Raw genomic sequence first — 27990 nt, 5'->3', positions numbered from 1 at the left:
TTATAGCTGTCAACTGTACAGCTATATACATTAACTAGCCTACATGAACTAACAGTGTTCATTTCATTTCATACATCTAGACCTACATCCGTGAGTTGACATATTCTTCAAACACAAGCCAGTTTGCAATGTCTTCTATACCTGATTGTCTTAAATATAGCTACTCGCTTCTCTCCCTATCTCTCCATTACAGATCTGCCCATGCACTTGACCAAATATAAACTTCATGATTCTTGGCAGACAGACAGATTTTAGCTGGGAGGAGTCTCATGGTTTAGGCCAGGACAGACCAGAGGACAAACAGACAGAGGTATAGAAAGAGAAAGTGGCTAATAACTGAGGAACAAAGAACAAAAACACCTGACCATCCTCTTTGGAAGCAGAGTACGTAAGTGCTCTTTGCATTACATGTATAAATTTAACTGTTTTGAACTGAAAGTGTAAAGTATTAAGCGCACTGGAGAAGTATTTTATTCTTTTAACAGCAGTAATGCAACTCATGACCCACAACGGAGATCTTGTTTGTCCTTGTGCAAGAGACATGAACTTAAGTCAAAAGATTAAAATAATCTCATCTAAATGTATGCCAGTTTTTATAAATGCAGCACGTGTATAGTTTCAAGGGGGTTTAAGATTATAAATAACATTCAGCATTGAAGGACAGGAAAAGGGATGAGATAAGCTACAGGCCACAGCCTGGCTAATATGAGAAACCATCTAGGAATATTACATTTTATATTTAATTTAATTCTAAACAGAGGTGTAGCAGAACATTTATGTAATATTTAAGAATAAACATCCTCCTCTAACTGTGTGAGGAGACAATACACAGTTTACATGGATGTAATGGAGATACATGTCAGGTTTGATCATTATTTGACCTCAAACTTTGCATTACCTTCACTTTTCTACTGTTCAAAACCACAGTAAATGTACAAACAAGTACATGACTTTCATATCTTTTAGTACATATCTTTCTGATATGCTTCCATTTTCACCTCATTTAACTTTTGCTGCTGTTTCACGCTTTGATGAAAGCACTATTAACCTTTGTGACAAATAACACTGACTTAAAACAGTTTCATGGGTTTTGAGCAATCAGAAAGTTACTACATTTGACTTTTGCACAACTTCTATTGCATAAAAAAATTATTTAAATTACTTTTCCGCTGTAATATTTTTCATGTTTTATACTATATTTAAAACGTTCTAGAAATTACTTGTATTCAGCATGGGTGCAATAAATTTATCATGTGTTCCACATTTTCTTCATTTCACATAAATGGTGTTCTTTCACACTTTCTATTTATCAAAGAGACCTCAAAAAATATATAATGGTTTCTACAAAAATGTAAAGCAGCACAACTGTTTTCAACATTGACAAGAAATGTTTTTTAAGCACCAAATCAACATAGAATTATTTCTGAAGATCGCGTGACACTGAAGACTGGAGTAATGATGCTGAAAATTAAGATTTGCTATCACAGGAATAAGTTTCTATTTTGTATTATTACTTTGTAATTTTATTTGACAATATTTACATTTTTCTTTATTTGTAATCAAATAAATGCAGTGAACGTAAAACAAAATATATAACTGACTCATAATCTTCTCTAAGTGTTAAAATGATAATAATCGTAAGTGTTGCTGACTGTCTGTGCTTCAGAGATGGCGATGTCTCCCACTGCTGTGGTGGTCCGCCGGGCTCTTGCTGCTGCATCACAAGGGAGTCATGAAGGAGGAGGTTTGAGATGTTTTTGGGGGTGGGCTAGATGAAACAGGGTAAAATGGATAGGCAAGTTCTCCTACACAATAAAAAAAATGTTTATATTGTAAGCAAATAGTTCTGGTGACTTAATAACTTCACGTTTTAAAAACCATAAATGATCAAACGAAATACTTTTCATGTTATTTACATATTCATACAGAAAGAAAGAAATACAAACACAAATCACATAATTTAAAAACATTTGCTTACCAATCAGTGATCCTTTTGCTATATATTACACTCGTCAACATTTAAAAGATGTACTGTTTTGAATCATACACAGCAAGGACCTGGAAGATCCTGTCCTTCGTATTAGCTCTGCCTGGTGTGAGTGTCTGCATGGCAAACGCTTACATGAAGATGCAGGCCCATTCCCATGATCCCCCAGAGTTTGTGCCATACCCACACCTCCGCATCCGAACAAAGGTAACTATATTCCTTTTTCATTCAAATCGTGCATGATGTGGACTTCTCTTAGATTCCTGTACAGCAGTGGTTTCCAACCTTTTTCAACTGTGGCCCACAAAACTAAACGCGTTTGCACGGCCCACTGCAGAAAAATTAACTGACCCCGCTATTGTTGGGTTAATAACTTAGTACTCAGAAGATAGATTGTTAACTGTCTTTATTGAATGAACTGGCAAAGAACCAAAAATAGCTGGGGCTGGCACCGCTCAGCAAAACGGGAAAACCAGATCCAGGCAGAGCTCGGCAGCGGGTAGACAGTCAGCGGAGCATGCAGTCAGGAGCGAACATGCAGAGCAGTGTTGAGTCCAGCAGTCAAAATCGGCAGAGAAATGGAGCACTGGACAAAGCAAGACTAGAGTCAGACTCATGTGACGAGCGCAAACTGAGAGCAGATATAGAGCGGAAAGAGAGAAACCCAATAAAGAGCAACGCTGCATGCAACTGCTGCATTGAAGGGAAAAATAAAGACACGATTTATTTTTAAACCAATCAGCGAGCTCGAATAGTGAAATCAGTTACAATTTAATATTTATTTTATGTTATTTAATTATACATATGAAATGACGTTATGTTATGACTTAGACATTTTTACATATATTAAAAATATTATAATTTAATATTAAGTGGCGGCCCACAGGTTGAAAACCACTGCTATACAGAAATAGAAGAAAATTTTGATGCCTTTACATTTAGCAGACGCTTTTATACAAAATGATAAGTGATCCACAGTGCATTCAGGAGGCACATTTTGTTTTACCAGTATGTGTGCTCCTTGGGAATTGAACCCACAACCTTTTACACTGTTAACACAATGCTCTACAACTGAGCCACAGGGACTACCTTTACTTTGTAAAACATCCTTCTAACATTGGACATGACACAAATGTTTTTCAAATAGCATTACCTTTCTTTCACAGCCATGGCCATGGGGCGATGGGAATCACTCGCTCTTCCACAACGCTCACACCAACGCTCTGCCCACTGGTTATGAGGGACCTCACCACTGAGCAGGACGCCCACTGCTGTCTCAACTGGCCATCCCCTCAGATGCCAAACAACACTGATGGACAAGCTTTTAACATTTATAATAGAAATAAACAACAGTTTTCACATTTATTTTATGTGTGTGACTTATTGAGAAAGGTCCCAAACATTACATGGATAAGACTATAAAGACTACAGAAAAGCTACCCCAGACATGCCAAAAAATAAAAAGTCTTTGAAGAAATTGCTAAATCCAAATGAAGCACAAATTGTAGACCACATTAATGCAGAGCTCATTTATTGAGAACCATCCTCTGCCTTCTATCAACATCTGGCCATTTCCATGATTCAATTTCTCATATATACATAAAAAAAAAAACCTATGGCACACAACACACATCAGATAATCCAGATGTCTATAAATGAATAAAGTGCCATATACAAAAAAGAAAAATAAAGCTAACATAAACGGCTCTTCTCCTTGACATTATACTATTCACATAACATACTGTACAAAAACGTACTACGTCTGGATGCACTGTGATTAACATGGAATCGGCATTAAACCCTTTTTGGCCAAATAAAATGAATAAATGTAGTAAAAAAAAAAAAAAACGATTTCAAAATAAAAAAATATATATATGTACAGTTAGTTGGTCATTCTACCCCATATACAAACATGTCTTGGAAAAAACTAAATGTGCACATGAAAAAATTATGAATAAAAATGCTCCAAGTAATTTTTCTAAATATTTTTGATAGCTACTTGCTAACTGAAGTTTAATGAGAATATTTTTATTCTATTACATCTACGTCCCAAAAATCCAGTAATTCCCATTCCCTTTCTGTGTATTGTGTGTGCACTAAAGCAGCTTCTAAATGTGTTTACACCAACACTTCAGCACATTCATTTCACTATGCACTACTGTTTGCCCTCTAGCTGAGGGCCGTTTTGACAAGGTCTAAGATGTCCTGCCTCAGCCCTTTGGCGCAGTCTGCCTCTTGGGCCAAACGCATGAAGCAGTCGGTGGAGAGGGAGGGGTGAAGGGGAGCGGGATGGAGCCCCTGAGGCTGCAGCAGTATGGATAGACAAGCCTGACCCAGTCGCAGGTACGAGTAGCGCTGTGAGAACCAGTACACTTGTGGCAGCAAAGCCCTCAGCCAAGCTCCCTCAGTTCCACTGTCAGAAGATGATGAGGATGATGACGGAATCTTTTTAGAACTCTGACAGGATTTAGAATGTTGTTTGGAACACCCAGACACTTCAGTTTTAATCAGATGTGGTGATCCTTCAGGACCCCTGCAGACCGAACCTGCATTCATTTCGCTGGTGGTTGTAGTGATATCTTTCAAACAGCAATATTTGGTCAGGCTCCTTATAACTGAGTGGAGAAGGTTCACACTTAGGTCCTCCGCTGACCGTTGTAAACCAGGTACTAAAAACCTACAAGCCCCAATCATCACTTCAGCCAAAGGGGATTTCTGAAATTCCTTCTCTCCTGTCAAGCATGATTCCACCTCCTCATTTGGTCTAAGCAGCCCACCGGAGGCTAGAGAGGACAAAACAAGACAATTCGTATCTTGCTTTGACATCTTGTCTTTGTTTCCGTCAGTCAAGCGACAGCCGTGTAAGTAGTGGAGAACTGGTAACAGCATCCCACTCTTTACGTCCTTGATCCGGATGGCCTCACCTTTAGGTTTCTGAGCCTCCCCAAATCCTCCCATCAAGAGGGCTCTAAAATACTCAGACCCAATGTCTTTGGCTCCCTCTTCCCCAGTGACAGCCTCGTGACTGGCTAGTAGAAGGGTTCCATCGTCAAGGAGGAAAGATAGGTCATGATCTGCCTTCAAGTAGGGACATGACTGGTTTTGTTGCAGTTGAGATTTGATATCCAGAAGTTGGGTTGTCTCTGTTGTGATCTGGCTATCTATGCTACAATTCTTTCTGTCCTCCTTGGAACTTGACAGCAGACTGGAGAGGCAGCCAATCAAAAGAGAGACATACAGGGACTTAAATGTTAAAGAGGACGCTTGCTCAAGAGGATGCAACCAACCGGCAAGAAATGTCCTATATTTGTCGGATTGTCCATCTTCGTCACCATCGACATCATCATTTTCTCTGTGACAACCAATCAGTTCGAGAGCTGCTGCCAGCCCTCCACTATCCAAAAGCAGCTTCTTCAAAAGAACTCTATTGCTGCAGAGGAATGAAAAAAGAAGTTGGTCAAGCCAAATACTGGGACATTCCTTTTTTTTTTTATTAATTTAAAAATACAATTCATAAGTGTAATTACTCTAATAAACCTCTTTTCTGATGAATGTTTTAAAGATATTTATTCAAGTTGACTTTTGGTTGATGGTTCAAACTGAACTTTTCATGAAATGTCAAGCTCAGTTGAGGTTGGTGCAGCTCCCTAATAACTTGATATCCATGAATTAATAATGCAACAGTCATAAGTAAAAATCCAACTCATTTTCTTCATTGGGGAATTGATTTTTAACAGTAGCTAGACATACTCTGAATAACAAGGTTGTTAATATTTTGTGTAGTTTTTGTTGAAGCCATCACCCCACATTATTTCGAAACATTCTGTTCAATAGCAAAAATTCATGGTGAACAACTATGATTCCACAAAGAAATCTCAGCCCATCTGATAAACGAAACAAGCAAATCACACCAAATGTACACATTAGCACCCACCCACTCCCATGACAACTTAAAGAATTTGTGCATACATATTTTAAATGCATAAATGTAAAATAAATTGTTTGATATACACAATCAACATCTATAAATCAATAGTTTTATATTATATTTTTATTCTGACTATGTTGTTTGCAGTGCTCAATGGTTTGTAGTTCTTTTGATTATTAAAGGTTTTAGGTACAGACTAAAAAGTACCTCTATCTTTTTGTCCGATTTTCTTCAAAAGAAAATCTGTAAGTTTGTTTGGCTTGATCAAAGATATTTTTCAGAACGACAAAAACAACATTGTTTACTTTTCTATGAACTTGACATGTTTTGAATAAGATCTTTCTTAAACCGCTAACACTCATATTTGTCATTGACCCATATATATTAAGCTTTATTAAACCAAATAAAAAAAAACCTGAAAGTCAATTAGTCATACCTGTTAATCAAAGGCAGAGAGAGGACACAGTACAGCTTGTCAGATTCAGAGCCGGACAGCACGATGTGTGAAAGAACTCCAGTGCCAAATCCAGACTCGCTCTGAACCCTCAGATTACTGAGCAGAGTCAAACCTGAGGAGCCAGAAACATTTTAGCTTTGAATAAAGTGCAGTCTTAAAGGGGTCATATGATGTGATTTCATCTTTCTCTTTGGAGTGTTACAAGCTCTTGGTGAATAAAGAAGATCTGTAAAGTTGCAAAGACTAAAGTCTAAAATCCAAAACTTTTTCTTTATGGAAGTCAAGACTCTGCCAGGCCAGGTCAGAACAGATTGCGCTTGTCAGAAGGAGGGACTTTTGTAGAAAAAAAACCCGTTTGAGAGAGGCGTAGGGTGACCATATGAGCCATTTTCCCAGGACGCGTCCTTGTTAGGATTTCTATATTGCCTAAAACGTCCAAAGTAGTTTGACCAGTTAACATGGTACATAATTAACCAATTGTTGCGTGTGAGAAGGTGAGATCTACAGAGAACGATTAAAGCAATGCAAATAGACGGTCATTGTATGACACCAAAGTACCAAGAGAGTGATTTTAATGCATAAGGAGCCATCTGCTCTGCTCTCTATAGCTCTTATGAATTTCATACAATGATTGATCTGCATAGCACAAGCAGCCAAAACCTGGAGATTTTAGGCAATATAAAAATCCTGGCAAGGACGCGTCCTGGGAAAATAGCTCAAATGGCCACCCTAGCATAGAGGACCAACAATAATGTACAGTATTTGAAAACGAATGTGTTTTTTGAACATTAAAGCATGTCAACATATTCCATCACACCAAATACACAAAATAATGATCTTTTAAAAAAAGCATCAGATGACCCCTTTAAATACAACATGCATCAATATGGTATATTAATAAAGTCACAAACCTAGTTGTGTGATTTTGCCTTTGACTTTTTCCGACTGTCTGTCCGTTCCTCCGTTGCGTCCCCCGATCTCCTCTCCTCTCACACATAGTCTCTGTTTGATCAAAGCCACGGCTCCAATTCTGACCAAAGCCTGGAAGCAGTTTGGGTTGCAGCTGAGGCGCACAAGCATCCGAAAGCATCGCCCACTGGGGTCATGATGCTGGGTGAGGTAGTACAACAGCCCGGAGAAAACATTTGTGTTGACGAGCGCTGCGCTGGGGTCTGAGGCGTGGGAGAAGCGGGACAAGAGCAGAAGAATGGGGGATTCTGGGGCCCAGGCCTCAGGGTGATAAGGATGTTGATAGACTGGTGTTTTAGACATCACAGGGGGGCTGTCCAGGGGGACCACACTATAGAGAGAGGAGCATGTAGAGGAGGATGAAGTAGAAGAGGTACGGAGTCTCTTTCTGGGAGGAGAGGAGATTTGGAGGGGAGATGAGGAAGGTTGCTCAGATTGAGGGGTGGAGGTGCAGGAAGGCTGTGAAGAGGAAGGCGACGCTGGTACGTTTCGAGGAGATACTGAAGTAGAAGAGGAGGAGGAGGAGGAGGAAGAGGAGGGTCTGATGGGTTTGGAGCGGGTGGAGGGAGAAAAGTGGGGCGGACGCAAGGTCGAGATTTGCAAGAACTCAGAGCAAGGTGGTGATGGTGAGACGGAGGATTGAGGGCTGCCCCCAAAGACATCACTTCCACATGGAGATTCAGTCAGCTCACCCTCAGATGAGATCAGACCCTCAGAAACCAGCCACGACCTGGAGGAAGGAGCACAGACAAAACTGAACAACATACAAGCACTTTCTCCATAAAACACATAGATCAATGATGATTTACACAGCAAATTCCAAAAGATTAAACTGAAGTTATATGATTGGCATCTTCATACTTCCAAAAGTTACTTGAAAAAAAAGGTTATTTTTAAATTAAAACGTTTTGTTTATAAAAAGAATAACAGCAAGATATTAATGCACTAGTAATGTTATAAAACTTATAGACATTTTGTCAAACATGTTTAAAAAAATACATATTTTTTTAATTTTCCTAATCAAACAATTTTTTTTTATAACTAAAGCTAGATACTAAACTTGATGAGAAACGAAATTTCAAAACAAAAAAAGTTGTACAATTTAATGCTACATATCATATTACTGATCAGTGCTGTTAGTCTGCCTATTGTAAAAATATGGTTATGATGTTCATTTTAATATGCAAGATTTTGTATGTTCTGCTTTTGGTAAAACTATGAATAGCGGACCTGAGACTGAGGAAGCTAGAAGATCCCGAAGTCTGGTCTTTGCTCACATCCTCCCTCTTGTTCCCTTCAAGAGCTGAGAAGTCAAACGAGTCAAAAGACGAGGTCATCAGTTCAGAGCATGGAGAACTAGAGGACAGGCTGACATCCATCTTTCCTGCGGTCGGTTCTTCTCCATGAGCAAACTCAACCAGCCGCTTGATCAGCAGGGGCACCAACCCGAGCTCCTGCAGCTGTTCAAGAGCAGATTCATCGTAGACAAAGTCCACACAAGCTAGAAAGGCAAAGCGCGTGAGCGGATGGTTTTGATGAGCTGATAAAAAGCTGATCAGCACCTCCAGTCCCCCGATCTCCTTAACTTTGGCCCTGTTCACAGCCTCTCTGCAGCACAAGCACAGGGCCTTGAAGAACACACCCGACTTCAGAGGATCCTTCTTCACTTCCTCTGCGAACTTCGGAATGACTCCCAACGAACCGACCAGCGGCCTCAGGCAGCCTTGAGAGCACAAGTTAGCCAGAGTCTTCAAAGCTAGCTCCTCCAAAAGTTGACCACCTTCTCCTGAGGCGAGGAGCCCGAGCTGAGTCAAGGCCCCGGATCTGGACATGTCTCTGGCACACTCTGCGCTGCAGCCTCTGCTGAGCTCATGAATGGCACGAAGTGACGCCCGTCGCAGACCTAAAGGGTACTCTGGAGCAATGAACAAAGCTAGAGATGGAAGAGCGCCTTGTGAAAGCAGCAGGAGTCGGTTGGCAGGCGTGTCAGAAAGGTAGACAAGCGCCCGGGCAGCAGATTGGACACATTCCACCTTAGCAGCACAGAGTTTAGGGGCTGGAGTCAATGAAGAGGGAGAGGATGGAGGTGGAGAGAGAGACAAGCAGAGCAGGAGAAGTGGAACACCTCCTGAGAGAGAGAGACAGAAATATAATGATTTTATGGTTCTGTGGTTTTACTATATCTAACTGTATATAATGAAGAAGAAACATTTTTATTGTTATATTACTTTAAACATAAAATTTTGGGACTAACCTGCAGAGTGTATCTCAGCAGAACCCTCTGGGTCCATCGCCAGATTTCCCAGAGCTCGTGCTGCTCGATTTTGCACTGTCTCCACAGAGACATTCCTCTTGAGGACATCCACTACAAAAATGAAAGATCACATTTTATGATTATAACTATTTATGCAAACAAGCAGCATTTTTTGTTTCAAAGATTTTATTTTTTGCCGTGATCTCATGTGAGTGACAGGTGGCTGGAGGTCATCAGAGAAGAAATGTCATTGCAAAGGGGAGAGGAAGCTATTATTGATTTGATATGGCACATGAATTTATGATTAATGATGGACTAGTAGTAATAATGATGTGCACTGATGAATAATTTATGATAACCATTGCAATATTCCAAAAATAAAAAGGACTATCAATTCTGAATTCATAAAGACTTTTAAAAGTTTGTTATTGAGGGATTTCACGGTGCCTTTTTTTAATGCACGCATTAAAAATATTATAAAATATGTGGAAAACCATTTCAGATGTCAGTATGCACAGTAACTGATCTTTATGAAGCCTTTGAGTGACTTACCAACAATAGATACGCCATCAAGCTTTCTTACCTAAGAGAAGAAAAAATAATAAATGATCGTATACAAAAAATTAAAGCTACATTATATATATATACATAAGCAAGCTATATATTAAAGCAGCATCTTCCTTACTTCTAGTCTTGTCTGTTTTTCAGTGCAGCAGTTCGCCAGGATGCTAAGTGCCAGGTCCAGAAACTTTCTGGAGCTTTCTGGTCGCCTGAGGAGATCCAGTAAAGGAGGGAGTCCTCCTCGTGATTGGTAGCGGGATATCTTGCCGCCACCTCCTTTGATATGCTGCATCCGAATAGCCACGAGTGCCCTCCACTGACCAGCTTTAAGTCTCTTGTCTGCATCCCTGGCTTTGTCACCTTCAGTTATGGACTTATTGTCTGCTCCTGTCAGTCCACTGCTGTGACTGTCTTTTAAAGTGCGTGTTTTGGACAGCTGAGCCAAACACCAGGTCAGAGAGGATTCTGGGAGAGTGGTGGATGCCTCTGAGGTGCCGTTTAAACTTTTCGGAAATCGTTTAATTCCTTGTTCTGAAGATGTAGACATGATGAACCCAGAGTCCAGAAGCACCTCCCCACCACCACTCCCTGTTTTGTAACTTAAAATTAATTTATCTTCTTAAAATTGTAAGGTACAACAATATTTTAGTGTCATTACATAACTTTGCAACAACACCAAACTCTTATTATTTGTAGAATTACAAAAATAAAAAGAAAAGAACACAAGAACTAATACAAAATTCTCCTATGATTGACACGTTTCATACACAGACAAACAAGCATTCGAAAAACTACAACTACCATGTTCATCAATTAAAGCAAGCCCAGAGCAATGGCTTCTGGGAAATGAAGTATTTTACCCAATGCGATAGATTTCATTACGGCCTACAGTGGGAGGTAGGCCACAAACAAATAAATCCTTGACAGTGCTGCCTAAGATTAATCTATTTGGGTGTATTTGGATGTTTCGATGAAGAGTGAGAAGGCTTCGTTAACTTTTCATCGTACTCACGTCAAATTTCTTACGCGCTACAAAGCGCAATCGCTTCAGATTTGCACTGGCGCCATCTTTAGTAGAGCATCAAACAAGAGAGTTTTTTTCCAGAAAGGGAGGGGTATTTGTAGACTCGGTCTCTTTAAAGCTTATGGGAGTTGTAGTTTCAGAATAGCTCAATTTTTGACTTTATTTAACACATACGATAACGGAGCAATAAAAACGGCATAAATTAATGTATGCAGATATTTATTCTGCTATAAAGAAGAAAACAGGCTGTGTGTTTTGACTTCCTACTTTGCCCGCTAAACACTTGTAAAAACAATGGCAAGCATTTCCCACAATCCCCCGTCACACGCTATGGCCATTTCCGGGAAAAAGCACAACAACACCCTGCTCGGCGCTGTCTGGTGCGAACGAGGTCGTTGTTATTATCATCGCTGTAGTCGACGCTCGAAAATAACTCATCGCTGGAGTTGTTAAAATCCACGATTAGTTGCAATAACGCTCGACAAGATTAATATAAAAGAATTGCAACATGGAGGTCATTGAGTCCATTGTCACAGACGCCATTGAGGTGGAAGACTCAACAACTACGGTTACGACTTTGGAGACCGAAAAGTCCAAAGCAGGTAAGATGTGAGTCAGTGTGTGCGCTGGGCATCGCCCGCGAGGAGGACACAGTGAGCCTGATGATACAGACTGGCCTTCACACCAGGTTTAGGTAACTTAGAAAAGCTTCAGACCTCCAAACAAAAGAATTATTACGGTATGTTTTAATTAGTGTGCATTCCTAACAGTTTTCTTTAATTGCGTGGAATATTTTGTAATATTTTAGAAGCAATATGTATACACATATTTGTGCAATAAATGGTACAAGTTGAACAAAAGTAAAACAAATGTACATTTTTAGTATATTTTAGATAACCTGAGAGATTTATCTCGTTCCATTGTCCTTTCAATGCTTCAAACAATTCATAAAGACATTAGGAAATCATATAAATTGAGTAGTTTAATCCAGTAAATCATTTATAGAGACACAATCACTTTATATGAAGAACATAATTAATTTAGATTTTAATTAATTCATTTTATGCATTAGCCAAAATTAAATGTCCATCAATATAGAGTGATGTTTCTTCAGAAAACTCAAATTACACACATACACACACACATATAAACTGAATTGTGATATGTTCTCAACCTTTAAGATTCAGTCTTTAAATATTACATTTCCAACTAAATATCTGTTTAAGATTCTTTTTCTGAAATAACAATCTTCTAATAATCTTTTTCATTCAGAGTTTGTGTGGACACTACAAGCTACATGGCATCTCGTCCACGTTCGTCTGGACATGGACCCAGAGTTCGACCAGCCCGTCTGCAAAAAGAAGAAGCTTTGGGAGACTGTGGCCGAGAGAGTGACTGCGAAGCTAAGAGCCGAGGAGGGCACAGACGTTTCAGTCAAAGCCTTCGAATGTGACCTGAAGTGGAGAAACATGTTGGCGACGTATCGCAAAAATGCAGAGCGAGCCAAGAGACTGGGAACCAATAGTGTTCACTGGGAGTTCTTCAAGGAGATGCATGAAGTGCTGGGAAGGAGCTACGAGGAGGTTGAGGCTCAGCGCAAGGCAAAGCTCAATGGCACCAAGCTGGGCAAGGCCATAGCCAGCAAACGATTTACCCCAATACTTCCCACACCCACCGCTACGGCTCCACAGTTACCCAACGCCAGGCCTCCTCAGGATTTGCTGCAGCTGTACCTGGAGCTGCAGGAGAGGAAACTGAACATGTGGGCTCAGCAGAAAGCGCTGGAAGAGAGGAAGATCGAGGCCATCAATAATTTGGCACGTGCCATTACTTGCCTGTCCCAGGACAATACCTTGCAAAACCCCAAAGAGGGTGTGTCGGACACCCCTGTATCCCAACAATAGGAATAGGAATAGGAATTAGTTGTGTGTTTATCATTGTCTTTTCAGCTAAGAAATTGGTTTTTATTTTTAGGGAAATGCCTGATATGTTGAACCCTTTTCAGAGAATTAAAAAGACTTGAATTGAACAGCAACTTGTTGAAATATACTTGGTTTCCCTTTCCTTCATTATGAATTGCACAAATTTAAATGATCAGTTTAATTTGTCAAATTCATGTAAAATGAGAAAAGGACAAGTTGTACATAGTATTTTTGTGTTTTAATAAAAATCATAGAAAATGTTTGTCACTTATAATTTTTTTTTTCCTCAGTTAAAGTTTCCTTCATACCGCCAAATAAAACAAACAAAAGCTTCTCAAACATACATTTCCACTTTGGTTTAGTTTAAGTTGCAGTACCAAAATAACAACAAAAAAAAGTAAAAATATTTTAAAAACTTCAATTGTTGCATTCATGTAAAATGAAAAGGAACAATTGTACATTATATTTTTGTTTTTAAACCAAAATCATACAAAATGTCATATAATCAAATATCCATTAATTACACACAGAATCTTAGAGTTTTAAAGTGATATTACATCCAAAGTTGAGAATCCTTTCATCATTTAAATGTCTTTCCAAATCCACAAGACTTTTGTTGATGTTGAATACACAAATGAAAGTATTTTCAGTGAAACCTTGGTCCATTCCACCAAAACTTTGATGGTTCAAAATCTTATTGTGGTGCAGCCTCCAATGTCCTGTGAAGCAGATTCACCACAGTCTCCCTCATTTTCACCCCAGCAGCATCTTTGTTAACCTCCTCCATGTTTTCTGGTGTGCTTCTCTCTACCAGTCCCTTTGTCATGTCCCCCATGTCCAGATAAACATTGTGTAATATACAAGCAGTCAGAACCACTGATTTCGCCTTGTCGTAGTTTCCCATATCCAAATATCTCAATTTCTTGAACCGCTCTTTTAAGTCCGCCACAGCCTGGTTGATTCGGCCTAAATGGTTCCCCAGCGATCTGTTGTAGAGGTTTTCCTGCGGGTTTTGACCTGGTGGGAATGGAGTAAGTATTTGTTCTGTGAGCGGGTATCCCACTCCGGCTATGAGGCAGGTTCCTGGAGGCACCATCTCAGGGTTTTGGCGAATCCTTTCGGCTAACGCACATCCTCTGTCTTTTTCCGATCCTTTACTGATGTGACAGTAGATGAAGCGGCCTTTGTCATTGCAGACCAGTTCCAAGTTCAGCCAGGAATCTGGATGTGGTTTGTTCTTTGGTCTCATGGCTTCTGGAGTGTCACTCTCGCTGTATGGTTTGGCAACACGCAAGCGGATGGGGATGCGTGTGTCACCCAGCACGCCGAGCACTCGAGGGAGACCTCTCTCTTCCGGACCTTCATTACAGCTGCAGAAGGGAAGCAGATGTTGTAGTGCTTCCTGTCCTACAGGGCAAAAAGAGAAGACAGCTGTATAGTGAGTAAACCTGCTAAGTGACTACAATAAGCAAGTGTAATTTTATTATCATTAATATACTATTATAATCTCTGTTATTATTTTGAATTAGATTTTGATTTGATACTTCTGTCGTCATTTAAATGTTAGTGTTTTAGACCTTTTTTTTTTTTTTTTTTAGATTCTAGATATTTTATAGCCCTAGATTCTGAGATATAATAATTGTGTGGACTAATTAACCCTGTAGTACCTGTCGGCCACTGAATGACCCGATCCTTTTGTGCGGTCACTTGATCACAGAAAGAGAAGAAGATCCTGTAAATATTTCCCTTCTTCATTTGGAAACTAGAGGATACGCTGCAAAAGCTGATGCGTTTGGACAGGAGAGTGAGGGACAGGAGGACAGTGTGAGACGAGGACAGTCGAGCTCTTCCAGTCAATCGCTTCTTGCTTGTGTTGCCGCTTTGCAAAAAATGTATCACATACTGCAAGAAATAACAAAACAACAAGATGTGAAGAAGTCCTTCTCAACCTTTTGAATTCTCTCTATTTTAATCTCAACCTTTTGAATTCTCTCTATTTTAATTTTCTATATTATTTTAAAATATTACTGTTTTACTAATATATATGTTTCTTATCAAATAAATGACCGGTCAGAATAAGATAATTATTTCAAAAACATTTTACATTTGTTAATAATCTTAATTATTCAAAATTTTTCTAGGTATTTCAAACTCAAAAATATTATATTATAAATATTTATTAGGTAGAAATTAATATATATATATATATATATATATATATATATATATATATATATATATATATATATATATATATATATATATATATATTACTTTAAAATTAGACTTCCTCATGAATATTTAGGTTTTTACAATCTGAATGAATCTTTTACATTTTAATACTTGTTTTGTCTTATTTTAAACCATTTCATGTTATATTGAGGCCCTTTGGTTGAGAACTATTGATGTAAAGTGAGAAAACGAATCATTAAAATCACTTTAATATATAAAAGAAAAGCACATGAGATAGCTAGCTGATCATCTACCTGTACAATACGATTTGTCCCCGTGGCTTCCGGAGCGCGTGCCCGCTGCACGGCTGTCCTGGACTCGGACCGCTGAGGAACGGCTTGTTCCGCCTCATCTGGTGGCGCTGAATTCTCCTGTTGAGAGGTCGTCTGCTCCTGGACCCGGGCCACCAGGTCAGCCTCTATCATCTCTTCCACTGCACGCTCCAGTCGATGCTCAAGCTCCCAGCTAGACAGCTGCTCCAGTTCAGCCTGCATGGCGTCCATCAACACCCGTCCTCCGGGCGCCACGGTCTCTTCACGAACCTCCATCTGGAGTCAAGGGATGAAGCTAGCAAGTCAGCGTGTCTAAAAAAAACATACGTTAAACGTTTCTACAGAAAATCAACAGGGTAACTGGAATACATATCTCAGTCTGAGCAATAATGAGGGTAAAACCAGTCAGATAAAGTTAGATCTAAGCATTATAACTTTACAGAGCAAAATGAACGAACGAAGTAAACTAATATGGATAGCTCAACCAGTGATTGAGTCAACAGACAGACGCGATTTTGAAATTAGATAAAAGTGTTGAAACCTAAATTACTTAGTGGCGCGAACATATTAATTCAAACCCCATACCAAAACACGGAAAAGATATTTGAATTGCAGGACCTTTAAAACAGACGATCATCTCTTTCCATTAGCTTCTGTTGTTAAGACAGATGTACGGGATCTACTGCGCATGCGCACGTTCAACACTCTGATTGGTCCTGGAAGATTTAATCTCTCCAAGTATTCAATAAATCACGCTTAAAGCTACTATTATATTAGTTACTCATTAGTTATAGATAACGGCAAAGTGATAATACAGTGAAAAAAAAAATTATAGCAAAAAAGAGCGTAAATTATATGTCTCTTAACGAATCTTTATTTTAGAGGGTAGACTATTTTTCTCTTTTAACTTGTTCTCTACCAGACTCCGTCTGAATTTGATCGTTACTAGTAGTAAGTGACTGGAGGTCCGACCTCACATCTCAATGTATTGGATTTACATTTTATAATAAAAGTTTTTTTTGCAGTTTCATGATAAAAATAATTTTATCAAATTCACGTGAAACCTGTTAATATAATTAGCATTAAGCAATACTAATTTCTAAAACTCAACTCTTCTTTGAAAATAATTTAAGAACGTTTTAATAAAATACTATTTATTGAAACCTACTGTTTCGTATACTTGTTGATCAGGTCATAAGTATATTTCCAGTATGTAACATTTCTGCTATTCAGCGAAGTAACTTACATCTCACTCTTTCATCAGTGAAGCCCTCCAAATACACTTAAAACTCATTACGAATCAGACGTCCGCGTTCTCGGTTCAGTGAATCGTCAGTGATTTCAATCGGTTCAATGAATCGTCAGTGATTTCAATCGGAATCGTTTAAGTTCACTGAGAAGTTCCAGGGCACCTAAAACCCCAGATATTACACAAGTCTTTGGGGAAGGTTTTTCCAGGAATGTTATTGTGTACCGTTTTCTGTGTACATTTTTGTGCGTGTTGCTAGGTTTTACTCATACAGAAACTGAAAATGGCATTGAAGCTGTTTTTCAACTAATTTCAGTAATATTTTGAAACACTTCTAAAAAACACTGAAGTGAAGAAAGCACCGTCTTGCTTTTCATATTTCCTATTTCTTGTTAATTTTCTTCCCCTTGACTTTTGTTGCTCTTTTCTTTTGTTCTGTTGTGAGTTGTCATTCTGTTATATAACAATTATATCTGCATGTTTATAGATAGAAAAAAAAACTAAAGCCCCAAAAGCGACACTATTAAAAAAAAACAGACGTTGAACATTAGACAAGGAGTGGAAAAGGGCTGATTTTAATTCATTCAAACTCAGTTACAGATACTGCAGCATGATTTTACTTTCTGTTTTTAACTTATTGTTTTTTTGCAAGAGCACTGTGAAGGAACACTGCCGTCAATCAGAAGAATAGGGGGGAGTTCGCAAAAACATTAGGATTCTCGGTTTTGTTTTTTGGGATGAACACAATGTCAGCATTTTTGTTAAAGTTAAACATTCACTTGTTCAAGCAACTGTGCCCAAAAGGCATCATTCGTATTGATCTTTACATTTTAACTTGATTCTTTCCACCATTTAAAATGCCACACACACACAAAGAAAAAAACCCACTATCATTTACACTCCCCTTTGATTTAAATACAAATTCAGGGAATTAAATGTCAATACTTATAAGCTTCCAAACAAATATTCAAAAAGAAAGAAGCAGACACTAACCCCTCCAACACAAAACTGTAAAGAAACGCAAAGCACACTTGAGGAAGCAACAATGAGAGTGGAAAAATGTATTTACAATGACAGAATTCACCTTAACCATGTGCTATGTATTCATTTACAGGTATATCCTGACGGCATCCATACCCATTCTGACGTTCATCAAGTTCCATGTGCATTTACACTATATTATGTCGGTAACATGAAACTTTTCAGCCTATGGCCTTTTGCCCCCCAATAAAATGATGCAGGATCTAAATAAGAATTATAATATCAATACTCATTAACACACAACAGTATACTGTAAATGCGATCGGTAAAGTGGGCATCTGAAAAACTTTACAGCCCCAAACACAAACCCACCCCACCCCTAACAGATTGAAACACACAAAAAGCACAAAACGTTCAACTCTCCAAACATAACATTTGCGTGAATTAAATAAGATGCACAGGTTTAAATACTCCGCTATCTAACCACCTCCGACGGGTGACTAACAGCTGTCTGAAAATGAGCGAATCATTCAGAAAACAAGGGAAACATCGTCAAATCAAAATGTGCCTGCGCCAAATGGGACGTTGTGATTTTGTGGATTAAGCTTTAGGTGAGCTGACAGTGAACATGGGAAGGCTTTGCGACATTACAGTGAGAGTAAGCTGCTAGTGCTCGATGGGACGTGAGGAGGAACAGGGAGAGCGATTCAAATTCTCAGCAAAGTTACGATATCACACAAGCCCACTCTCACTCATGCTCTTTTTGTAATTCAATACACACCATCATCTTAAAACACGTGTTTTGCCTGTCCACTGTTTGGGACACTCTTAACCCCCTCTGCCCCCCCACCCCCCAACCCTTTATCAGCAGTTCCTCCTTCACTGCACGGCTTGTTCGTTGGCAGTGCTGCCCGAGTCTTGAGGCTTCATAACATCAGGAAGCTCAGGAGGGCTGGAGAAGGCCTCTATTCTTAGAGGCTCAAAAGCATCATCTGTGATAAAAGAAACAGACACGGTAGGCAAATTCAGATAACAGATATCACATAGCGGGAAACAAAGCAAAAGATTGAAACAGGAGCTCACCGCTGATGCGAAAAGCCAGTCCTACTGTGGCCGGAGCCTGAGGCCTGGCTGTCTGGTTTGTGAACCCAGAGTCTCCGAGAGTCTTACTGTCTTCTAGCAGCATGTCATCCTGCAGGACATGAAGAGATTGTTTAATAAAGGGCATACTCAAAATCACTTCAACTCTAACTAGTCCACAACAGCTTAATTTAGATTTTTGTGTGTGGTCCTTCATAAATTGGTCATTCTTATTGTGCAGTGCATGTTCCCACTGTTTTGTCTTAAAACACAGGATAAAGTATTAAACTCACAATTTTTTGAAAAAATGTAATACTATTAGTTTGTAGAATTTGATCTTAATTTTTAATGTAGAATGTGTTTCAAACAAAAAAATGTATTCCTGGGCATGCTGTTTAAAGTAATTCGATTGTTTTTCACTTTCCATTCTGTTAATCCTGTAAATGTATCTGGTAAATCTACAAGTCAATAAACCCCTGAGATACAATGGGTGGGTTTTCTTAGCTTAAGGGGTTTGAGCTAGTATTAGCAAGGGATTTGAGATTCTGGGATGTTTTGTGGTATTAGTTTGTCTTACACACATTAACGTTAACATTCAGAAAGTTTGAAGACTCATGTTCACCAAGGCTGCATTTATTTTATCAACAATATAGTACAAACAGTAATTATTTGAAATATTAATACAATTTAAAAGAACATTTCGATTTTAAAATATTCTTAAATGTAGTTTATTAATGTCAATAAAGCTGTTTTGGAGTTTTATACTCCAGTCTTCAGTGTCACATGATCCTTCAAAAATCATTCCAATATGCTGATCTGCTGTTCAAGAAAAGCTGTTTTTTACAGGATTCCTTGAATAATATAGCTCAAAAGAACTGCGTTTGTTTGATAGAAATCTGTTGTGACAAATGTTTTTACTGTCAGTTTCGAACAATTTCATGCATCCTTGCTAAATAAAAGTATACATTTGTTTTTAAAACTCTTACCAACTCCACATTACTTATTATTATTTGGAATGCTTTTATTTCTACATACCAGGAATGACCCAACTACATACAACATTCAGGAGATACTGAAAAGAAGTGTAACATTTATTCATTTCTATATCAATGAATAATCGACATCGTCAGAACTTTCTTTACCGACCTTATAAAGTCTCTGATCCTCTGGCGCTCGCTTTAGGATGCCCTCCACAATCCGCTTCAGCTCGTAGACTGTGGTGGACTCCTTAGCATCTGTGAAGATGGTTGTCTTGTGACGTCTGATCATCAAAAATACATCCTGAAAAAATTAGAAAGGGAGTCAGATATTCAACTTCCGATCCAAACTCATTATCAACACGTCCTGATCTATACTAAGATCAACCCTCCACAAAATTCAACTCATGGCTCATTTAAACCCTACAGAACATTTAATGTCCTTCACACAATACAATCAAATATGAATAGTATTAGACGAATAATAATGATGAATGAAAACAAACAACTAACTTCTAGAACTCAACTGCAAAGCGGTGTTTGTTGTAATTCACAGGTGGAACAACCACTGGCTTTTGAAATGAAATAATGAAGAGAAGAGCAGATGGTGAGCAGCTGAATCAAGCCAACTGCACGCGGCGTGTGCTGATGAAACGCTGACAGCTGCAGTTGTGTTGACTTGTTGTTGACTTAGTTACTAACAACACCTTGAAAATCCAGCGCGTTTTGTTTATACCAACAGATAACCAGCATGGCAAAGGGGCTGAAAATGCAATAATATACTAATACTAACCGTAATCAAGATTAAATAACGTATAAATAGGCCGCGTTATTGCAAGTTGTCTTTTAAAAATGGACGTGCAACCCGGAGCTAACGTTAGCAACTGACATAACGACAGGACAGAAACATGCAGCAACCAATCTGCGCTCGATAGTCTGTTTATTATTCGTCTACATTTATCGATTTATAAGGACTAGATGAGCATCTAAAATGGCACAGCCCAGAATGATCAATGACCGGAGCGTTCCTTCATTATGAAGCTGTCATCCAATCAACATCGCGGTAAACAGCCCCGTCTCGGCTCCAGAGGGTGTACAGCTCATATACAAATAAAGAAAACAAACCGTGTGCTCATCGCTTTTTTATATTTGCTGACCAGACCGGTCGTCGAGCGCAATGTACTCCTAATCTAATTAGTAACACAAGTAGATGGGGCGAATTTAGCAGGGAATGTTAGCCGGGCTGCTAAAAATATTGCGAAACAAAGGGGACTGTGTAAAGGCTGCGTTAACATGCGCTAGCCGCTTCAGTCAGCAGCTAGCTTGCTCATAACCCTTCACAATTACATTTTTAAACTACAAAACGAAGAAATACGTTTGATCTAGGTTTCATTTGCTTCCTCACTCACCATGTCTCTACGAGTGTTTCGCTGACTTCTTCCACTATCCCACGCTGCACTGCGGAAATCAAAGCGCTCGAGCCAGTCCTCCACAGTCCCAGACGTCTTTGCGCGAGCGGCGTGAACTCTTTTCTGTGCCGGAGACGGTCGCGCCCTAGCGGCCTCACGTCATTCAACACTTGTTGCTCAGACACAAACCATTTTAATACAATTTTAATGTACAGCTTTGGCTTTTCTGTAAAAAAAAAAAAAAAAAGTAAATCATTGTGCATTTAGCTTTTATTTATGGTGTAGCACCAACAATTGTTTTCATTTGGATAAATGGAAAAGCCGCATAGCTATTTAGTGTACATTCTAGAAGGTATCTGGAACTGTCTTGTAAATACAAATGGATATAAAACATACAAAGACAGGACAACAACAGCAGTATAAACAGTTCATTCTGAGCAAGACCTTGATGGAATAAACTATGATGTTGGATCAAGATTAAAAGGTTTATTTGCAGAAATACAATAGCCACACAATATCCGTGGGATTGCCTGGAATTTATAGGAATATTTGTGGATTTATTAACATTAGATTATCTTTGCTGGCTCAATCTGGTCAAAACAGTTATTTATAAAAAGTATATTGGACCAAAGAAAAGCATATTTTCTCCCACTCCTTTCCCAGTTTGTAATTTTACAGATAGTACTATTCTCCTTAATACCTTTAATGGTATGTATTCACAATGCAGCAAACAATTTCAATATAAAGATCACAAATAACATCTCAGTCTGGGTCTCTACTATGACTTTAATGTCTCATTATTTTTCACTGGACCTAAGGTTTGAAGTCACATGCTGGTTACAATAGGCACACTAGCAACAGAGGAAACAAAAACCCCTGTTTTTTTATTTATAAAATCTAATGACAAGGTACAAAAACATTACTACACAGTAATAACATAAAACTGTTCATTCACACTGCCTACCTGTTTTTTTGTTTTTTTTTCATTTTATGAAACAACAACAACAATGCCGTCCGCTGATTCTCCTGTCCTGGAATGGTTTCCTCAAAACTTTTATTTCTATTTGACTGAAGAAAGAAAGACGTGAACATCTTGGATGACATTGGGTGAGAAAAATTATCAGGAATTTTATATTCTGGTGTTTATATTCTGGCATACACAGTGTTGGGCTAGTTATTCAAATAATGTAATATATTACTATAGTACTCCTTTAAAAAGTAATATTGTTAATTTACTTATCACTCTCTGGCAACACTAATTAGTTAGACAACTAGTTCCTGCAAAAAGTAATATTACTACAGCAACTAGTAACTATTACTGCCCAACATTGTCGGTATGAATCTTTGTGGTCAGTGTGTTCAAATGATTTGAGTTTGGAATAAACTAAACTCTCTACCACTACGTAACCTCAAAAAAGCAATAGGGCACACAACAACAACATGTGGTGACAACAGTCCTGTGAATGATTACAATACTTCAGAATCATAACTGTATTTGTTGACCTCACACACAACCTATTTATATACACACAAACTAACATACAAGTACATCTGCATATATGCTTGGCAAAGCTGTAAGTTAGCATGTCTGACCAGCACAATATTAAAACAGGGACTTCTAGGGGACCCTTTTTAGGGTTTTGTTTAGGGGACTTTACATAGGAGGATTACTTGGAACTTGCAGTAAGTTACTTAAAATAAACATCTAAAACTTATGTCAGTTTCACAAGCGGCCCCATCTGCTAAAAAAAGTGGAATGTTATTTTAAAATCATTGACTTTATTTATTTCTAAGAAAGGAAACGAGAGCATTGTCCATTTATTTTATGATTCCTTTTAAAAATATTTTGGTGTGATTTAAAATTTTTGTTAAAATAATACAAACTTTGAATTTTGACTTATAAAACAATTGTTTTATTTTTAGATGATATTTATGTTGAATTTAAATGATTACATATGTTATAAATGTACTAAATCACAAAAACCTACTTTGCTCATTTTTAAATAGTCACAACCTTCATACTTCAACATCAGAATTAACACAGCAAAAATGACTTTAAATTACAGTTACTTTTTTACTATTATTTTCTTATGTTTATCTCAGTATTTGATTTGTTGTGATTGCTGCATTTTTTATTTTGCCTTTGATGCATTGGTTCAGCAGAATGTCAATTTATATTATTTTAAAGTGTTGGGAACAATAACGAATTACATGTTAAACTAGTGAGCTCATATGATTCTCACAACATTGTTATTTATGGATTTTGAAAAATCTGTTTTGAAAAGAAAAACGATAAGGAAGAACAGTTTTTCCTTCTTTCATTTTGACACTTCCTCCTCCAGTCCAGTTAGTGGTAGCAATGCGCCAAAAGGTGGCTTGCCAACATTACAAGAATAAGACGATGACACCAACAACAACAACGCATCCCAGTAAATGAGAGACTGAGGTGAAATGCAACTTCAAAGATGATGTTTGTTAAGGAGGAGAGTAAGGACACGTGTGATCCAGAGAACTACAGAATAGATAGTGAGCACGAAGAAGGTTTGTGTCCATTTTTGACTTTTATTATTATTATTTAATCGTTGTGGAACCAGTTAGAGCTAATCTGATGAAGAATATAAATGACTACAAAATGCATTTAAACCAGTTTTTCTTGTTTGTCCTGCAAGGGTTGATTTTCAATCATTTATTGTTGTCTTTCAGGCCTCGTGGAAGTGAAAGAGGAAAGTCAAATTCTGAATGAAGTGGAGGAGAAACATCAGCATCGGAAAGCTCACAATGTCCTCACTGGAGAAAAATCACAGACTTGCTCTCAAAATGAAAACTGTTCCTTACAAAGCAGCACACAAACAACAGTCAGAAAGCCTTTCACCTGCTCTCTGTGTGGAAAACAATGTGCCCACAGAGGTCACCTGAACGATCACATGTTAACTCACACCGGAGAGAAGCCGTTCACTTGCCCTCAGTGTGGAAGGAGATTCTCCCGCAGAAGGAAACTTAATGATCACATACTAATTCACAATGAAGAGAAGCCCTTCGTCTGTCCTCAGTGTGGAAAGAGGTACAAACGTAATGAACACTTTCGAAGTCACTTACTAAGTCACGATGGAGGCAAGCCCTTCACCTGCTCTCAGTGTGGAAAGAGTTTCAGTTATAAACGAAGCTTTAATGATCACCTCAAAGTTCACACTGGAGAGTTTCTGCACACGTGCCTTCAGTGCGGAAAGAGCTTCCTGAATAAAGGACACCTTAAGGATCACATAAAAATCCACAGCGGAGAGCGCCCTTTCGCCTGCTCTCAGTGTGGAAAGAGCTTCATCAGTAAACGAGACGTTACATCTCACATGAGAGTTCATACTGAAGAGAAGCCTTTTAAATGCCTTCAGTGTGGAAAGGGTTTTGCGTGGGCAAGCTGTCTGAAAATCCACATGCGCCACTCTCACTCGGAAGAAAGGGAGTTTACCTGCGAGCACTGCAATAAAACCTTTGTGTTGGAGTCGTACCTAAAGAGACACTTGAAAATTCATCAAAACGAGAAACCCTTTGTCTGTCCGTTTTGCGGGAAAAGTTTTTTGTGGCTCCTGTGCTTCAAAGCGCACCAGAAAATACACGAGGGTGTGAAAACCCATGTTTGCTCCGAGTGTGGGAGAGCCTTTGCTACAGCCAACTATTTGATAAAACACCAAAAGGTCCACACCGGAGAACGGCCGTACATGTGCTTATATTGCGGAAAGAGTTTCGGTAAGAAAGCAAACCTGGGAGAACACATAAGACTGCATACTGGAGAGAAGCCGTACACCTGCACTCAGTGTGGAGGCAGCTTCACCTCAGCTAAAGGTCTAAGTTATCACAGAGGAAAGCAGTGTTCCCAAAGTGTGCCAAATTCATGCTCCGTTGAAATCCAGATAGTGTCAGATATGCCCAAAGTTTGCGTTTCTACCAAAAAAGCAATTACATCTACAACATTAAGTGGCGAATAAGCCCTCATTCAATGTAAATGGCAGCAGAAAGTCTGTGCATATAGTACTTTATTGTTAAAGAAAACTTTAAGGTAAAGAATTAAATCAGAATTTTTTTTAGAACACATAAATGTAAATATAGACCTTATGTAGCTCTGCCCCGTCGTCTTCTGTCTTCCCACAGCGTGAAGAACGTATGGGTCGTACCACTCTTTTTAAAGTCTTCCCGGTCTACTGACATCTGCATTGAAGATTACAATGTACGTGGTAGATTCTGATTAGTCTATAATAAGTAAATCCACTTCAGATAATTACTCTTCAACTGTGATGCTACAGAGCTACTGCATTAACAGAAGTTCAAAGAAAATAATCTAAAGATGGCTGTGCACTTGTTTCTCTCACACATATGGTCTATAGGTATATCATATATTTAGAAAGGGCCAAGCATAGTCAGTATAGATGCCTAGAGGAATACATACATAAAAAAAAGCATTTTTGTGCATGCATATATATATATATATTTTTTTTTTTTTATAATTGTTATGGTCTTGGTCAAAAGTATGTAAAAAAGTTTTTTTTTAATGAAGCACTTTTTTCTTTTTCTTTTGGTGCTACTCTTTCATTGAATTAAATATAGAAATTGAAGTATTTAGAAAATATGATTACTCAGACTCTTTGGCATGTTACACAGAATTGCTCGTGTTTGTAAATGTGTAATATACTGTAATAAAAACAATTGAATGAAGGGTATCGTGTGTCTGTTTAATGCGGTACAACAGTAGGTGGCGCTAGTGCGGTATTTAAGTTTGCCAGCCTTTCACCTGGCCTCATTGTAAAAAGTGTTTCATAAAGAAATCTCAAGCTGAAACGCAGAATTCACTTTAAAGAAAAGCCCTGTATGTGTAATCTGTGTAGAAAGAGTTTGACATGGGCAAGCAACCTCAAATATCATCTAAATAAACATTACATTAAAAAGGGAAGATACAATTATATTTTGTATTTTTTACTCATATGATAAACATATGTGATATTCTGTTTATCAAAACCAATAAGGTTCATCAAGTTAGTGGTTTTGCTTGGCTTTGAGGTTATGTAAATTTTGGTAGGTTAATTTTCAACTTATCCATGCAAATTAATAAAGTGTTGAATGGAAATTGGTCAGTTCAATTAAGTATAGAATTTTTGTAATAACTACAAAAATGAAAATGGGCAAATGTGTGACAAATGTGTCAGAAATATATCTATCTATCTATCTATCTATCTATATTTTGCAAAACCATGTGTAATTTAGTTGAAAACCATTTTTACAGTTATTTCATAATGAAAAACAGTAGTTTATTTATAGAAAAAAAAATAATAATAAAATATCACAGTTGTGGGAACATTGTGGCAGCTGCCGATGCCACCGGAAGTGGCGCTGTGACCTGCCGCTGCCAGAGAGAGCGCCAGCTGCACCTGCAGCTCTGTCATCACGTCAGAGCCGCGGTACTGTGATGTCATGCTCCAATCGGTCTTTCATATCGCAAAAGCATTACTACTTATAAAGCCAATTGAGAGCATAAACTAAATTTTGGTGACAGGAACTAATGTTTCAACAAAACTCACTTTGACAGAGGTGTTACGAACTCCTGTCTAGGGTTTGGGAGCTAGTAACCTTTTTTGGAGAGGGAACCAGGGCAACCCAGCCTCCTGTCCCAGAATAAACACAAACACCAATGCAAAATTAATAATTTTAATTTGAAAAGACAGACATGAATAGAAACAGAAATCTCAAAGTATTAACAAACATATAGGGAATCCAGGGGAGAGCTAGGCCACAATAACAAACAAAACAAATCCAAACTAACACAAGAATATTTAAAAAAACCTAGAAACAGATCATCCAAAAATAAAGTACACAAAACGTACCTCTCTTCCGGTCTGTCCATAAACAGGACAAAAGAAGTACAAACAAAAATGGCACCCTCCTCCTACATTTCCTTAAAAAACATAAAAAACACATAGTTAACACTATCAATAAAAATAATCAATGGTTTTAAACAACTTCAGTATCTTTCTGCTCAAGAAAACAACAAAGTCCTGAGTTCACTTGAAAATATATCAAACAAAAATCAAACGAATCTGAGCAACCAGGAGGAAGAGTAGCCCTGGTGGGAAAAATAAGTCTCTATTGTCTCCATAGATCCACCCCTTCTTATATTTCTATTCCTTCCCATTATCATCCAATCAGCCCAGGCATCACCAGATTGAACACAGCTGATTGGAACACCTGTCTCTTTATGAGGCAGAGGCAGTTGATGTTTGTTTTACAGTATAGAAGTGACTCATAAATGACCATGCAAAGAGCCATTTAGCTATTTGGGCTACAGGAGAGGTGAAGGCTGCAGCTGGGCCTTGGCAGGACAGAAGAGCATTCTGTGGGCAGCTCGGCTCAGTGACTCTTTTCAGCTGTGCATAATTATTTGGTATAATCTGTGTGTGTCTACACATAAGTGCATTTTAATTATACAAAATAATTTTTTGGGCTGGTGTTAAAGTATTATACACTATTATAATATTTCACATTAGCTTTTATTTACACTTTATTTTGTATATATATACATCGGTTTAGCTTTATAGAAATTTTGTAATTTAAACAATTATTTGCCAAGAAAACATTTCTAATTTTCACTTTTCACATTTAATTTCAGCTTTATCACCATTTTTTTTTTCTTTTTTTTTTTTATAGT

General features: G+C 38.2%; 6 protein-coding genes and 1 long non-coding RNA gene across 12 annotated transcripts; 3 read left to right on the top strand and 4 right to left on the bottom strand.

Moving 5' to 3' along the window:
• The first annotated feature begins 203 nt into the window (after positions 1–203).
• Positions 204–3352, top strand: LOC113046285 (cytochrome c oxidase subunit 6A, mitochondrial). Of its 2 annotated transcripts, none has more exons than XM_026207209.1 (4): positions 204–388; positions 1667–1744; positions 2052–2194; positions 3154–3352. In XM_026207209.1, exons 2-4 carry the CDS (start codon positions 1669–1671, stop codon positions 3241–3243), a joined length of 309 nt encoding a protein of 102 aa, XP_026062994.1. In that variant the 5' UTR covers positions 204–388; positions 1667–1668; the 3' UTR covers positions 3244–3352. The 2 variants fall into 2 exon arrangements, with proteins under 2 accessions (XP_026062994.1, XP_026062992.1); XM_026207207.1 differs by having other exon boundaries at positions 239–384; positions 3154–3350.
• Positions 3353–3501: 149 nt separating this feature from the next.
• On the bottom strand, positions 3502–11375 carry LOC113046225 (armadillo repeat-containing protein 5-like). The gene is made up of 8 exons (XM_026207173.1): positions 11169–11375; positions 10281–10744; positions 10148–10178; positions 9596–9706; positions 8572–9469; positions 7284–8071; positions 6352–6484; positions 3502–5417 (listed from the first exon to the last, which is right to left on the bottom strand). Exons 2-8 carry the CDS (start codon positions 10701–10703, stop codon positions 4157–4159), a joined length of 3645 nt encoding a protein of 1214 aa, XP_026062958.1. The 5' UTR covers positions 10704–10744; positions 11169–11375; the 3' UTR covers positions 3502–4156.
• A 143-nt stretch (positions 11376–11518) lies between these two features.
• Positions 11519–13362, top strand: LOC113046264 (uncharacterized). The gene is made up of 2 exons (XM_026207203.1): positions 11519–11782; positions 12453–13362. The coding sequence occupies exons 1-2, from the start codon at positions 11689–11691 to the stop codon at positions 13082–13084; spliced, it is 726 nt and encodes a 241-aa protein (XP_026062988.1). The 5' UTR covers positions 11519–11688; the 3' UTR covers positions 13085–13362.
• Positions 13322–17278, bottom strand: LOC113046236 (uncharacterized). Of its 4 annotated transcripts, none has more exons than XM_026207194.1 (4): positions 16192–17278; positions 15589–15918; positions 14770–15004; positions 13322–14509 (listed from the first exon to the last, which is right to left on the bottom strand). In XM_026207194.1, exons 2-4 carry the CDS (start codon positions 15880–15882, stop codon positions 13797–13799), a joined length of 1242 nt encoding a protein of 413 aa, XP_026062979.1. In that variant the 5' UTR covers positions 15883–15918; positions 16192–17278; the 3' UTR covers positions 13322–13796. The 4 variants fall into 4 exon arrangements, with proteins under 4 accessions (XP_026062979.1, XP_026062982.1, XP_026062975.1 ...); XM_026207197.1 differs by having other exon boundaries at positions 15589–15882; XM_026207190.1 differs by having other exon boundaries at positions 16225–17278.
• A 131-nt stretch (positions 17279–17409) lies between these two features.
• On the bottom strand, positions 17410–21447 carry LOC113046274 (elongin-B-like). Its single transcript, XM_026207206.1, has 4 exons — positions 21303–21447; positions 20063–20197; positions 18920–19028; positions 17410–18828 (listed from the first exon to the last, which is right to left on the bottom strand). The coding sequence occupies exons 1-4, from the start codon at positions 21303–21305 to the stop codon at positions 18716–18718; spliced, it is 360 nt and encodes a 119-aa protein (XP_026062991.1). The 5' UTR covers positions 21306–21447; the 3' UTR covers positions 17410–18715.
• Positions 21448–22306: 859 nt separating this feature from the next.
• On the top strand, positions 22307–26002 carry si:dkey-66i24.8 (gastrula zinc finger protein XlCGF57.1). Of its 2 annotated transcripts, XM_026207152.1 has the most exons (3): positions 22307–22409; positions 23645–23843; positions 24006–26002. In XM_026207152.1, exons 2-3 carry the CDS (start codon positions 23768–23770, stop codon positions 25280–25282), a joined length of 1353 nt encoding a protein of 450 aa, XP_026062937.1. In that variant the 5' UTR covers positions 22307–22409; positions 23645–23767; the 3' UTR covers positions 25283–26002. The 2 variants fall into 2 exon arrangements, with proteins under 2 accessions (XP_026062937.1, XP_026062946.1); XM_026207161.1 differs by lacking the exon at positions 22307–22409 and having other exon boundaries at positions 23562–23843.
• Positions 26003–26634: 632 nt separating this feature from the next.
• On the bottom strand, positions 26635–27824 carry LOC113041635 (uncharacterized). Its single transcript, XR_003275425.1, has 3 exons — positions 27170–27824; positions 26867–26950; positions 26635–26773 (listed from the first exon to the last, which is right to left on the bottom strand). It is a non-coding gene; the product is annotated as an uncharacterized LOC113041635 (long non-coding RNA).
• Between the last annotated feature and the right edge of the window lie 166 nt (positions 27825–27990).

Source organism: Carassius auratus, chromosome 3, assembly GCF_003368295.1.
Source record: "Carassius auratus strain Wakin chromosome 3, ASM336829v1, whole genome shotgun sequence".
NCBI lineage: Eukaryota > Metazoa > Chordata > Actinopteri > Cypriniformes > Cyprinidae > Carassius > Carassius auratus.
Note: the sequence above shows the minus strand (reverse complement) of the source record. Positions and strands in the feature narration are given on the sequence as shown.

Coding starts and splice junctions, on each gene's coding strand:
- LOC113046285 (XM_026207209.1), top strand. CDS start 1,669: ATGGCGATGTCTCCCACTGCTGTGGTGGTCCGCCGGGCTCTTGCTGCT. Junction 1,745..2,051: donor AGGGAGTCATGAAGGAGGAG/GTTTGAGATGTT, acceptor AATCATACACAG/CAAGGACCTGGAAGATCCTG. Junction 2,195..3,153: donor ACCTCCGCATCCGAACAAAG/GTAACTATATTC, acceptor TTTCTTTCACAG/CCATGGCCATGGGGCGATGG.
- LOC113046225 (XM_026207173.1), bottom strand. CDS start 10,703: ATGTCTACATCTTCAGAACAAGGAATTAAACGATTTCCGAAAAGTTTA. Junction 10,179..10,280: donor AAAAACAGACAAGACTAGAA/GTAAGGAAGATG, acceptor TTCTTCTCTTAG/GTAAGAAAGCTTGATGGCGT. Junction 5,418..6,351: donor TCTCTGCCTTTGATTAACAG/GTATGACTAATT, acceptor ATTCCTCTGCAG/CAATAGAGTTCTTTTGAAGA.
- LOC113046274 (XM_026207206.1), bottom strand. Junction 19,029..20,062: donor AGGATCAGAGACTTTATAAG/GTCGGTAAAGAA, acceptor CATGTCCTGCAG/GATGACATGCTGCTAGAAGA. Junction 18,829..18,919: donor ACTGGCTTTTCGCATCAGCG/GTGAGCTCCTGT, acceptor CTTTTATCACAG/ATGATGCTTTTGAGCCTCTA.
- si:dkey-66i24.8 (XM_026207152.1), top strand. CDS start 23,768: ATGATGTTTGTTAAGGAGGAGAGTAAGGACACGTGTGATCCAGAGAAC. Junction 23,844..24,005: donor AGATAGTGAGCACGAAGAAG/GTTTGTGTCCAT, acceptor GTTGTCTTTCAG/GCCTCGTGGAAGTGAAAGAG.
- LOC113046236 (XM_026207194.1), bottom strand. CDS start 15,882: ATGGAGGTTCGTGAAGAGACCGTGGCGCCCGGAGGACGGGTGTTGATG. Junction 15,005..15,588: donor GGACAAATCGTATTGTACAG/GTAGATGATCAG, acceptor TATTTCTTGCAG/TATGTGATACATTTTTTGCA. Junction 14,510..14,769: donor GGTCATTCAGTGGCCGACAG/GTACTACAGGGT, acceptor TTTGCCCTGTAG/GACAGGAAGCACTACAACAT.
- LOC113046264 (XM_026207203.1), top strand. CDS start 11,689: ATGGAGGTCATTGAGTCCATTGTCACAGACGCCATTGAGGTGGAAGAC. Junction 11,783..12,452: donor GACCGAAAAGTCCAAAGCAG/GTAAGATGTGAG, acceptor TTTTTCATTCAG/AGTTTGTGTGGACACTACAA.